The following is a 14249-nucleotide window of genomic DNA, read 5'->3' on the forward strand; positions in this document are numbered from 1 at the left end:
TGCAACTGGATACTGGTACCTACCAATCACCAATCACCCCTGCCCCTCTAAGACTGTAGGACAGAGCCTGTACCACACACTTGATGATCAGATACCTGGACACCTGAGCTGAATTCATACAAGAAAAGTGAATGGACTCCTAGACTGATATACCTGATAACAGCTCTAGCCATTTGGGGACAGGATGTCAGAGCTCCAAAGGCAAAAATAATCAACCTAGCTCACTGAAGTAACCCATTTGGGCATATCAAAACAAAGCAAAGCAAGAAGCTACAATACAGTTAGCAAGCATAAACTAATACAATAACTTATAGATGGCTCGGAGACAACAGTCAATATCAAGTCACATAAAGAAACAGACCATGATTGCCTCAACCAACTCTCAAAACAAAGAATCAAGGGATCTTCTAGACAAAAGTGCCTTCCTGGAATTACCAGAGGCAGAATACAAAAGATGAATATACAGAACCCTTCAAGACATCAGGAAGGAAATGTGGCAATACAAAGAACAAGCCAAGGAACACACAGATAAACCAGTTGAAGAAATTAAAAAGGTTATTCAGGAACATAATGAAAAATTAAATAAGCTGGAAAAATCCATAGACAGACAGCAATCAGAAATTCATAAGATTAACAGTAAAATTACAGAAGTAGACAACTCAATAGAAAGTCAGGGGAGCAGAACCGAGCAAGTGGAAGGCAGAATTTCTGAACCTGAAGATAAAAGACTTGGCACCAACAATATTTGAAGAAAAATCAGATAAAAGAATTTTAAAAAATGAAGAAACCTTAAGAATCATGTAGGACTCTATCAAGAGAAACAATTTACGAGTGATTGGAGTACCAGAACAAGGAGGGATTAACAGAAAACACAGAGAGAATTGTTGAAGATTTGTTGGCAGAAAACTTCCCTGACACCATGAAAGATGAGAAAATATCTATCCAACATGCTCGTCGAACTCTACATAAGGTAGATTTTAAAAGAAAGTCACAAGGACATAATCAAATTTGCCAAAACCAAAGATAAAGAGAATTTTAAGAGCAGCTAGGGATAAACAAAAAGTCACCTACAAAGGAGAGTCAGTAAGAATAAGCCTGGACTACTCGGCAAAAACCATGCAGGCAAGAAGGCAACGGGATGACTTATATAAAGCATTGATGGAAAAAAATTGCCAGCCTAGCATCATATATCCAGCAAAACTGTCTCTCAAATATGAAGGTGAAATTAGGACATTTCCAGATAAACAGAACTTTAGGGAATTTGTAAAAACCAAACCCACTGTTCCCTTCCACTGTGTCCTCTGAAATTTCAAGGCTAAGGATCAAGAAAATCCTTCTTCACTGTTTTGCTCTAATGTCCCCTGAAGACACTGCTTTCCCTACAGCCCATTCAAGAGGGAACTATTTCCTTTCTTTTATTCCTGATATTATAAGACCCAAGGTATGGTCGGGGCTCTCCCTCTGACCCCTTCCAACCTCCTCCCTAAAACTCAGCTTGAATCTTATGCCAGGAGACCACATAGCTCACCCCTAGCCCTCCTCATTAGAGGCACATGCAAACTTGGGCTGCTTCCCCTCATTCCTCCTAGCGATCCATCAGGTCTCTACCATCACTCCAGGGGTACTTCTTGGTAATTGTAATCCACAAACCATCCTTCCGATATCCTGGCCTCTCAGATGTTTGACCTCTTCTCCGAAGATCTGTCTCTGACTCTCACAGTCAAGCCCTACTAGTCCTTCACAACAAGGAGCTGTTGTCATCTGGGGCAGGAAATCCTCTCTGACACTGAAGTACGTTTAGTATTGTCAGTCTCTGCCCTTTAAATGCCAAAATCACCTGCAGTCATTGTGAGCATAAAAAAAAAAATCCTCATTTGCAAAATCCCCATGGAGAAGGCAGGCAGTGCCTAGGTATCGTCACTACCAATACCCACACCTCCTCCATTATCTAAGGCTCGAGTACTCTACCGTACCTACGTTCCTCCTCCATCATCTAAACCTCGAGTGTTCTACTGTACCTACCTTCTTCCTCCATCATCTAAACCTCGAGTGTTCTACCGTACCTAACTTCTTCCTCCATCACCTAAACCTCGAGTGTTCTACCGTACCTACCTTCTTCCTCCATCACCTAAACCTCGAGTACTCTACCGTACCTACCTTCCTCCTCTGTCATCTAAACCTCGAGTACTCTACCGTACCTACCTTCCTCCTCCATCATCTAAACCTCAAGTACTCTACTGTACCTACCTTACTTTCTCCGGATATCCTGAACTCAACAATTCTCAATCCCACAGGGACCTACCGTCCGTTGATCCTCCTACATTTTCCCTGTTCCTAAACCACTTCCTGTTCACCTTGGCCCGCTTAGATTCCACAGTCCACCATTAGAGTCATTGTACTTCAACTCCCTTCTCAGCCGACTGTCTGTTACACGGTGCCCACAACCTTATGGCAAACACAGCTGAGGAAAACTCACAATGCCAATTCTCTCCCTTTTTAAATCCCTGACCATGCATCTAAAGGGGGCCCCCTGCGCTGCCAACAAGGAAACGGGCACACTTCCCTAGTCTATTCACTCTCCAAGATGAATATTTCATGCCTTCTCCTTTCTCCTCAAGTTTCTAGCCCCCTCCCCATCATTCTCACACTCGGCTGATAACCCTGTTTTCCACCTCACTGGGAAAACAGAAGCGGCATTCTTTAGAGAACTCCACCTACTCCCTTCACCCAGCCACTCAGCCCGGGCTCAAATACTCAGGCTTCTTTCCTGTGGGATGAATGAGGTGCCTGTCTCCCTAATTAATCTAGAGCTACCCCCAAGTCCCATTCTCTCTTGCCTATCAATGTCACTGGCTTCGGCAATTCTCTCTCCTCCTTTCTGCATTATCAATTTCCTCCCTCTTTTCCACAATTATACAAACAAGTTATTTATTCTATTCTAAAAAAATGCACAGAAAAGTGCTTGGATACACAGCAAACTCTTACCAAAAAAAAAAAAATAAAGTATCCCTGGTATCTGATTCTTCTATATAAATCTTAGAACTAGCCTTGATTATCTGTTATCTCACTCTGTCAAATATATTCGCTTTCATCAAACTGCTCAAAGAAAACTAAAGGCTTTCCACCAGTAAATAAAGCAGAACTGAAAATACACCCCGAGTTCACTGATAGGCAAAGAGCAGGATTCTCATCAACTTCTTGACAATTCTGACTACTGTGTATTTCGTTATCAATAAAGCTGACTGAATTCTGCTTAAGATGGTTTATTTTAAAATACTGTGTTTTTGGTTAAGTAATACAAACTATAAACAGGCTACACCTGACACCTTTTTTCAATTAAAAAAGAATTGAGAATTCCAAACAAACTGATATAATCACAGGATGACGCATACATATATTTTTGTGTATCTCCCTATTAAAATGATCACTAATTTGTCTACTTAATAACTAAGGTGAATGTGATAGGCTAAAAATTAAGGGATTACAATCACTTATGTCTCTTAGGTAAGGGGTACTTATGTAAGGGATCAGAATCGCTTGACGGGGAGAAAAATTCCCTAGGATTAGGATCACCCAATTATTGACAGTACTTTCAAAGACAAAGCGAGAAGGAGTACAAGAGACAGTAACAGGTATCTGAGAAATATCCAGACAGGCCCTTCAGGTGTTTGATCAGAACATTCCAAGGATATCACCCAATGACACCACTGTATTTCTCTAATTTGGGTACAAGACTCTTTTTGCCTTAAAGAATCCATTTCATGTCTAATAAGGTACTTATTGGTATGGTAATAATGCTAGAGCAAATAAATAGCATTTGTTTGGCTTAAGATGTTGGAGGCTGCCATACAGGATTCCTGCTTTCTTTGCTAAATCTATGAATCATAGGATCTAAGCTGGCTAAAAAGAAAGTGAGAACAAAAAGTGCTTTTGCTAATAAATCTGCTACATCTATCAAAACCTAAAAGAATGATGAGATTTTTTTCATTTGAACTTTTAAAGTGTTCAGCACAATCCATCTTTTATCTGGGTATTCAAAAAGCAGTATACTATCTTCTAATAAAATCAAAAGATCAAAGAGTCAACCTACCTAGAGCCATATTAAAAACTGTTAAGTTACAGTGAAGTACAACATAATCTAAACAGAGAAATGGCCTGCACTCAGAGATCAAATATTTTAATAACATATTTTAAACAAACCACCACATCTCAGAAAGATTAAGTTTACCCAAGGCAATATGCCTCATTAAAAAATTCTTCTTAATTACACTGGGTAGAGCCCATACAGTACCTGTGCCTTTGAGACTGCTGGGAGGGATAATAGCTGCCAGGCAAGGACAGCAGCTCACACATTTTCTCTCTCTGACACACACACATGCACACACACGAGTTACATGAAATCTACATGATTAGTGAAACATTACTGATGATGACTATTTCGTCACGTCATCAAACAGAATAATTTGTTTTAGGACTCTCAGATTTTCATCAAAGAGAAACAAACAGGGTGAAGTTAGCAAAACAGAATCCAAAGATAGTAAGATAGTTAGAGACCACTCAACCACACTCTTCTATCCCAATTTTTTATTATGAAAATTTTCAAGAATACAGAAATATGGAAAGAACTGAACAATAAGCACATACACCCTGTAGCTGGACTCAACAACTATTAACATCTTTGCCATGCTTGTTCACCCTGTCTATCTATCATCTACCCATCTCTTTATCTATGAATTTACTATCCATCTACCCCATTTGAAAAGTAAACTGCAGAGATTTTGAGACCTGGCTCCTAAATACTTTGGTTTGTACTAAGAGTAAGGATAAACCAAAAACCATACCCGTTGCCATCAAGTTGATTCCGACGCACAGCTATTCTCTTTGTAATTCCAATACCACCAGTGCACCTAAGAAAATTAATACTATTTTTCCCTAGCATATCCAGAACATATTCACAATTGTTCAAAAATATCTTTTACGCTAGTATTTTTAGAACCAGGTTCCAATTAAAGTTCACACATAGCATCTGCTATGTTTCACAGACTTTAATCCTGCAGCCTCTATCTCCTACATAGCTCCTGTTGCCCCTAAGAACAAACATTTTAGTCTCTATTACACTTCGGTTGTGCACAGGGCCCCCTTTCTCCATCAATCAGAAAAGCATGGTGTAGAGGAAAGAAAACTAGATTTGGGCTACACTTAAAGCTGAGTTCTAAAATCCTAGTTCTTATTACCATCCAAGTATAAAGTGATCTCAGAAAAGTCATTTAACCTCCTTGGGTCTTACCTTCCTCACCTCTAAAATAAGACAGTTTGACTAGATGATCTTAAGGACAGAGTACGGACCCAATAAATGTTTTATTTAATTCAATTAAAAATTATAGATATCTCTTATTTACTATATCTGAACTCTTGTTATCTGAATTCTCATTATCTACACTCAGGAACTGAACTGGTTCAGATAAATCCTTCAGCTATCTGAAACTTGAGAACCAGTTACACAGATTTAATATTCCTCACTATCTGAACAGAGGAACCCAACAGGTATGAGTTAACAAGGGCTACTTGCGTTGTTGGAGAACCTATTAAGATGTTTTTGGAAATATAAAGGTAAATGATACGACCCTCGATCTCAGAATGAATTAAGGGGCATAAGTGAAGAAACTATTCTTAATTTTAGCTGATGAATCAAGAAGTCAACGAGAAGGTGACATCTTAGCTGAACCTTGAGAGCTACTGATTTCGGTAATGGGAAGAGTGGGCGAGCATAAAGAGAAGAGTACTAGGCCAACTGTTTGCTAACTCTCTGTACCGAGAATAAGGCAGTTACCTTCACTGAACTGCAGTGTCTTCACAGAAATGGGAACCAGCTCATCTTACTTAAGGATCAAACAAGATAAACATGTTGAAAACACTCTAAAAACTATAAAGCGGTGTATCAATGTAACTAGTTGATTGGAGAAAGGATTTTCATTTAGGCCAGAGAAGAGCAAGAGTAAAGGTGAGGCACTTTGAAAGTACCCACGGTGTATGCGGAAGTGGCTCCGTGTGACTGAGAAGTACAGCGGTGGCGTAAGAGAAAAAATGAGTGAAGTATAAATTATATCCTGCCCTCGATATCATGCTAAGGGTTTGGGGCCTGGTTGTACAGACAGTGGGAAAGTCACTAATAGTTTTTGATTAGAGGATGACAATCTGGTAGCTTTAGACAGCTAAGAGAAGGGTTTACTGGTGAAACAATGGAGGCAAGAGACAAGCTTGGATAATATAAGGTCTGGGTGAGAGAACACAAGTCTACATTAAAGCAATGGGAGGAAAAGGAAAACGAGCCCTGCAAACTCTTCTGAAACAGAATTTACGTCCTTTCCAAGACACGTCTCTTAAGGAGCATCTACGGGGCTTAAACTGGTAATAAATGCCTGCAGGATCATTCTAAATACTTTCTACGTTAAAAACACTACACAAAACTCAGTTTTATCCTACAGAAAGGGGGGAAGAGGTGTGATTACAAAATGATTGCCAAATGATTTGAGATAATTATTTCCTATGTCTGTAGTTGTGTATCAGCCATTACTATAAAATGAAAGTAATAAAATATGTTTACGAAAAGCAGTATTTCCTCTCCATTTACTTTCTGTGTGTTCTACACATCCTATTACTTTCTGCGTGTTCTACACATAAGTAGGATCCTGGCAGAATTTATAAAAATACAAAGAATTTATAAAAAATAAAAATACCTTGCCAAAGGAACCCCTACAATTGGTATTACAATTGGTGGAAGGTTAGAAACGAACCAGGGGAGAGAGAGAGGGAGGTGAGACGCTGGGTGAGAGGAACACGTGATTGCGGCCGCCAGGAATGCAGTGGTAAGTTCATTTTAAAAATACACACCTGATTTTCTTTAGCAGAAGATTCCAAAAAAGCAGCATTCCAAGATTCTGCTAAAGCTTTCCCTTCTTCATAACTGATCACCCTAGAAGAAAGGAAAGTCTAATTAAAGTAACTCGTCCTTCATTATATAAAACAGGATGAAACAGGCAACACTTTTATCATTTTTTTCTTACGAAGCAGACAAGTTCTCAATATTATCATCAAATATGTAACAGAGAGGAACGTTTTAATTACGCTAGAGTAGAGGAACAGAACAGACACTGTCTTATACGGTTAACCAAGCTCCAGCAAGCACTTAGAATTCAGAGAACATGACTTTATTTTCCAATACTCCAGTATTTGTAACAATCCACTATTTTATAGCTAGGCTTTAAACACCTGGGGCCAGGGGAAATTCTGAAAGGGCTCACAGCTCAATTCTGCTGTATGAAGATGGCAGGGAATTCAGCCAGCAAATGTCTCTTCCTCTCTAGACATTAAGCTCCATGGGGATGGGGCCCTTGCCCTCCTTCATCTCAGGGACCCTAACCCCTGCTACTAAAAAAACTGGCTGAAAAAATTAATGCTACCTTTGTCTTTTCAGATTTTGCTTTATGCAAAATGGAAGAATAACCTAAAGACAATTGTTTATAAAGTCCGCTTCTTTTCTAGAGGAAACACTTTCAAGGCATGTGAGATTTACACCGTAGCTGCACTTCTGCTACGCAAAATCGCAGCCACACCTCACACGGACAGAAACAGGTATGCTAGAACCAAAGATATCCCTGCCCTTAGAACTAAAAACAGAACTTCAGTGACTAAATCATTTGACACACTTAATTTCAAAAATCACTAAGTATTTAAAAACTACATACCTTTCCATATGTAGGTCTTTCTTATTTCCCACCAACATAATAGGTATTCTGTTAATATAACGGAAAAAAAGCCAGAGTACACTAGTCAGTACCCGATTGTACTATTCAGAAGATACTACTACAGTGAGTTTATCTAACAAAACAGATGAAGACGACTACTTACTGAACTTTCCCCACCATATCCAACAATTTGCCGTGGATAACTTTAATCACTTCAAAACTATAAAACAAAAAGTATGAAATCAGACATCCATTTTAGTCTTCAAGCACTCATGAAAATTTTTTACAAGTATACGTTATGCAGTGTTTATAGTGAGAAAATATAAAACATCGCACTCACCATTTTAATGTAAAATAAACTGAACACAAGGAACTCCTTTACTTCTCTCCTACCGATCTCTCGCTCGCCCCCCCGCCACACACATACATAGGATACTGAGTAACCCTCATTAAGGTAGTTCCTGGGTGGCGCAAACAGTTAAGTCGCTCGCTTGGCTTCTAACAGAAAGGCTGGAGGTTAGAGTCTACCCAGAGGTGCCCAGGAAGAAAGGCCTAGAGATCTACATCCAAAAAACTCAGCCACTGAAAACCCTACATAGCACAGTTCTACTCTGACTCATACGGGGTTACCGTGAGCAAGGCCAACTTGACGGTAACTTTTTTCCCCTCCTATATTTTTTTATATCAACATATCTAATTTATAACAGGTAAAACTGAAGCACTGCTAAGTGACGTGACTTGTCCGGAATTGTAAATTGTTAGTACGGATGAACAAGAACCCGAACCATCTCTCAAATCTGAGTTCTTTTTCCATTTCTAGAAATTATGAAATTGGATGTAACTTTTGTTTTGTTTAGTCAGAAGGAACAACTCTACAGGGGCTTTATGATACAAAGGAATAATCCGAGACTTCTTTTTTTTTTTTTTCTGTTTAATTTCACAAAACAATGAACAATGGTTATAATTCAACCAAAGAGCGTACACAGTTTTGATCAACAAGTTAACTTAATCAGAAAGTTTCACGAACATACAGGCAGTCGCAGGATTATGAATGAGATCCGTTCCTGTGTCTGTAAGTCGAACTTGTAGGTGAGCTGGTACAGGTGCATACGGTTCTTTATTAGCCTTACTTTAGTGCAAAAAAGGGGCCCTGGTGGCGCAGTGGTTAAGAACTCAGGCTGCTAACCAGCAGGTTGGCAGTCTGAATCCACCAGCCATCCTTGGAAAACCTATGCGGCAGTTCTATCCTGTCCTCTGAGTCGGAACTGACTACACAGCAACTTTTTTTTTTTTTTTAGTGTACCAACTGAAGGTGATTGTCACGAAGGATGTCATGGATTGGTTCCACGGTTTCCAACTAATTCTACTCGCTGCCACTGAGGGCAAATTTACATAACATTAAAGGGCAAGCTGGAGTCGTCTGTAAGTCGAAAGTTAGCAGCCTGGCGACTGCCTGGATTTCTTGGTTACTCATAAATATGTGCTCAACATGTCCGTTGCTAACAAAACACCATTCTTTCCTTATTCCCTCATGTTCAAGATTTACTGAGAATGCTTGCTAAACTATGAGTGAAAGGCATCCTTAAAAAAAAAAAAACAACACACTGTTTTAGTAAGGACAGACAGACAGGCTCAGAGACTGCCTGAGGTACCACACTGAGATGACACAGTAAACTGTCTCTCTGCTGTGCCACTAGGCAACAGCTTCTCAAACACGTGAAGTACTTGGTAAGCAGGTTTTCATTTAAAAATATCTTAATATATTTTACAATTTCCCCAGTGACAAACACTATCTTTTCAACTTGATTCTTGAATGTCATCATCAAGTTTGTGTGCACCAAAAAAGGGAGATGAAAAGCAATCAATGGATGCATTAAGAAAATTTTCTACCAACTATTTTAATTCCTCAGACTAACAATTTATAAAATAACCAATATTAATAATTTTCTAAAAATCACAGAATAAAATATACAATGAAACTACCTCTGAATAAGCTGTTTGTCAAGTAAATTAGTGAAATAGTGCGAATATCATAAACTCATCTGACACTGCAGTATTCACCAGATTACTGGTATATTAAATTGGTCTGAACAAGGCATTACATGGCAGGCACTTAAATAGAAAAGCATGTAATTTAGTGAGCAAGTGAGGGTTAAACATGAATTATGTTGCGATAAATAAAATTTAAAAATAATCAAAATTAAGAAAATATTTGTAACTGACAAGAAGGACTAATAGTTGTACAACTTTAAGGTGTTCTTGTCATGAAGAAAACTACCAAGTCCCAAAAAAATAAACAGGCAGTGGTTTTATGCATAAAATTCAAGTATTATTTTTAGTGATAAAATAGAAACACATTAGATAGGCATCCTTCTATTCTTGAACATAGAATATTAATACATCCAACTTATTGCTTTCAAAGAGTAGGTAATATAAAAAATGTATTTATATGGTAAATAAAAACAGAAAACAGCATTCTGAGAGAAAATTTAAATATGTTAAAACAATTCATGCAAAATTAAAAAGGAGACTAGAAAGAACACACCAAGATATTAACACTCATGAGACTGAGGGTGATTTCTCCTTTCTTTTCTATTTTTTACCATTCAGGTGTAAGCATTCTCAGGGGCTGGCAGTACAGTGTTTATTTGAAGACTGGCCAACAGTACTTAAACATTTTATAAAAAAAAAAAAACATTTTATATCAAGGCTTTAAAACTGAAAAGTATGCTTCCCTGTCCTGGGGAAAAAGATTAAAGAAAACATTAACGGTGAGCGCACAGCAATTTTCACTTGCGGCACAGCCCACAGTGGAGAGCAGTACGCTGTCCAGGGTGGCAGCCGCTGGCCACAATGGCTAATGAGCACCTGAAATGTGGCCAGTGTGACCAAGGAATGGAATTTTAAATTTTATTTAACTGACATTAGCTTAACCTTAAACAGCCACGTGTGGCTTGTAGCCGCCATATTGTGACTGCTCACACAGAACACTTTCATCATCTCAGTTAAGTTCTGCTCAATCGCGCTGGCTTTGGCCGACATCAGAGGCCTGGATATAAATCTCAGCACTGCTGCATACTATCTATACAGCCGGACAAGTTACTGAACCCTGTGTCCCGCAGTTCCTTTCTATGTTAAGTAGGAAACAAGAATATCTCTGGCAAAGGACTGCTTAAGTTAATGATTAGATGAAATAACATATTTTATTAAAATGTAAGTAAACTGGGAAGTCCTTCGGAGCCCTGGTGGCGCAATGGTTAAGAGCTTGGCTGCTAACCAAAAGGTCGGCAGTTCAAATCCGCCAGGCTCTCCTTGGAAATCCTATGTGGGCAGTTCTACTCTGTCCTATAGGGTTGCTATGAGTTGGAATTGACTTGATGGCACCTAACAACACGACTGCAATGTAAGTAAAGAGCATAGTAAACCCGCTGACATGTCACAAACACTCAATAGAAGGTAGATATCCACAAAACTCCCTTCCATTGGCACTGAATTTTCACGAATTCTTCCAAGATAATAAGTGTTTGCTCAGCGCTCAGAGCTCCGCTACTGCACGTGGACGGCTCTGCTGAGCCCCAGTCAGGGGCTGCGCTCTCAACTCCTCCTTGTTACAACACATGCCACGCTCTGAGAACAGCGTGAAAAGTGTGTAGTCAGAGGAACCAAAACCTATCATTACTAAAAAAACAGTAGCCCCATTTTTATGTAGTTAAGTGAGGCTGTTACCAAGGTCTTATTTCATAAATTCGAAGCATAAAATATTCAACTAACCCAAATCCCAAAATTGTATTATACAGTAAAAACACACAAAAACTAAAAGCAATTTATATACTTACCATTTCAGTTAGAAAAGTTTAAGTCAATGCAGATTTTTATTCTATCCATACACCAGAATGTCTACCCAGACAATATTTTTTTCTTAACTCACTTGCTCTACAAGACAATCACTAAAAAGTATTCGGCCTAATAAATTAAGTTCAATTGTCACTACTACATGCAGTGTAATCCCTTAAAAGAATTAACGCTGTCTCTGCGTAACAAATAAACTCAAGCAAACATGAGGAGTAATGATTACCTTTTGATTGATGTAACAGAGTACACAAGGATATAACCATTAATATCTATAGAGTATGTCTGAGGGAAGATGGAATATTCATCCTGTGGAAGAAAAAAGAATTATATTTAGCAAACACGATATAAATATACTTAGTAAATATAGCATAAAAAGCAATCTCTACCCCAGCTTCTTCACGTATTATCTGACCAAAGAAGTCAAAGTAAACATGAAGTAGACTGCAGGCAGTTCCTGACACGCGTTGTACTGGGCTTGACAAGCCACACTCAGGACTGCCTGTTTTCTGTGTGCACCTTAGCATTAACAGGTACTACATACAACGCTGCAGCATGTAATCTGCTGCTGTTATCATTCTTAGACGTTCATTCACAGATGTTCAATGTTAGGATTCACTGTTCAAAACCTGCCCTATTAAAAAAAAAAAAAACCCCGCTACTGTAGAGTTGATTTCGACTCATAGTGATCCTATAGGACAGAGTAGAACTGCCCGACAGGGTTTCCAAGAAGCAGCTGGTGGATTCGAACTGCTGACCTCATGGCTGGCAGCCATAGCTCTCTTAACCACTATGCTACCGGTGCTCCAATTCTTCTGCACCGCTGGAATAAATTTTTATGATTTCTTTATTTTTGTACGTATGTATGTCGCAAAAAAATCTGTAAGTTTATATGTAATATTTCCAACCCCCAAAGACAAATAAAGATCAAATTTATAAAGATACTGATAATACAAGGCAGTAATAATGAAAACTTAAAAAAAAAAAAAGTCTTTCGACTTACGTCAGAACCGACATAAGACAGAGGTGTCAGAACAGAACCCCCGCTGTAAGCCAGGGGCTACCTACACAATATTACTTCAGAAACACAGCAAACACTGAAGATTTTTTTAAGACAAGTTTTGGGTGATAATGTGCTTTTAAGCCAATATTCAGAAGTGACTCTAGCTGACCCAGGACTTCAGTAGGAGGTAACTTTTATAATTCCTAGAAGAAAAGAAGTCAAGGAAGGAAAAGATGACTGGGTCAGTGATCTTATATCAAGGGGAAAACATTATTAGTATGTTTCTTTCACGGATGAGAAGTTCAGAATTCCCTACATCTTGCAGAAAATTTCCAAGTTCCACTGGTTTATTCCATAAATCTGTATTTTCATGTTTGAAACTGTCATATCATCACTTAACCTACTTTACAAGCTGCACCATTTCTGTGCGTGTTAGTTCCCCCGGCCTGAGTACACGTGCCTACAATAGTGCTGGGTGCAAGCCATACATGAGAGAGGAAGAGGAGGAGAGGGGAGAATCAGAGCACTAGACTAAATCAGTGTACTCGGACTTCTGAAATTTATGTAAAATTCCAGAACATTTTGGGGATCAAAAAATTATTTACTGAGCTACTTTAGAAATTAAAAAGAAAGATACACACCACGCAACTGTATTATTGGTCCCCAGTTTTATAAAGCAGCTTTAAGAAGGTTTGCTTTAGAGAATTATTAAAGCATGTCGAAAGGTTCTGGTGTCAATGGAATTTCCATTAGTGTGTGCCACTGTCTAAATACAAACATTTCATTTGCAGGTGAAACAAAACTGTAAGCGTATCACATTTCCCAAACACCACTACAGAAAAATCAAGCCAAGCCTGACTTTGCAATTCCATAGTATGGTTACAACTAATGTTCATAAAGATCATGAATTATTGTAATATGGTAAATTCTCTTTTAAAAAGGAAAATTAAAAACAAAATTAGGCTTTGCTAACAATTATTTGATATCCTAAATAAACCCCACTGCCACTGAGTTAATTCCAACTCATAGTGACCCTGAAGGACAGAGCAGAACTGCCCCATAGGGTTTTCAAGGAGCGCCTGGTGGATTCAAACTGCTGACCTTTTGGTCAGCAGCCATGGCTCTTAATCACTACACCACCAGCGTTTCCCATATCCTGAATAGCAGCCATTAATAAGAAAACAACATTTCTACATCAGAGAGCTTACTACACATGCAAAACTTTCTTTGCCTTTATTAGTAGCACAACTTTCATTAAGTTGAATTCATTTTAGTGTTGACTTTCAAAAACAAATATTTGGAAATTCAATGAGACAGATTAAAACCAAAATCCCAAATGATTATAGTCACCAGCACAGCCAGAGTAGGTCCAAAGCCCAAATGATCTTTTCCCTGAAGGCAAGGTATGGAAATAAAACGGGAATCACATCTAAGAAGCAGTGTGCCAACAATCAGCTAGGAGGTACAGTAGAGGTGAGGCGGAGAAGAAGACCCCCAGCTACAACTGCAGCCAAGAGAGAAAACTGCTAGGAATAAAATTAAGAAAATAAAAGCATATGATCCAGATGAAGAAAATCTTAAACCATTTCCAAGAGTAAAGAAGATGTAAATAAATGGAACTGTGTGCGGTAATCTTCAGTAAGAGTATAGAG

At 38.6% G+C, this 14249-nt stretch overlaps 1 protein-coding gene across 3 annotated transcripts in view; it reads right to left on the minus strand.

Moving 5' to 3' along the window:
- RHEB (Ras homolog, mTORC1 binding) overlaps nucleotides 1-14249 on the minus strand; it is a 71515-nt gene that overhangs the window by 1747 nt on the left and 55519 nt on the right. For all 3 annotated transcript variants that reach the window (XM_010590084.2, XM_064275059.1, XM_023548051.2), the window contains 4 exons: nucleotides 11821-11903; nucleotides 7909-7965; nucleotides 7746-7793; nucleotides 6892-6973 (listed from right to left, as the gene is read on the minus strand). In XM_010590084.2, the coding sequence (XP_010588386.1) occupies nucleotides 6892-6973; nucleotides 7746-7793; nucleotides 7909-7965; nucleotides 11821-11903 (270 nt within the window). The remainder of the gene's footprint in view (nucleotides 1-6891; nucleotides 6974-7745; nucleotides 7794-7908; nucleotides 7966-11820; nucleotides 11904-14249) is intronic.

This window comes from Loxodonta africana, chromosome 22 (assembly GCF_030014295.1).
Source record: "Loxodonta africana isolate mLoxAfr1 chromosome 22, mLoxAfr1.hap2, whole genome shotgun sequence".
Taxonomy (NCBI): Eukaryota; Metazoa; Chordata; class Mammalia; order Proboscidea; family Elephantidae; genus Loxodonta; species Loxodonta africana.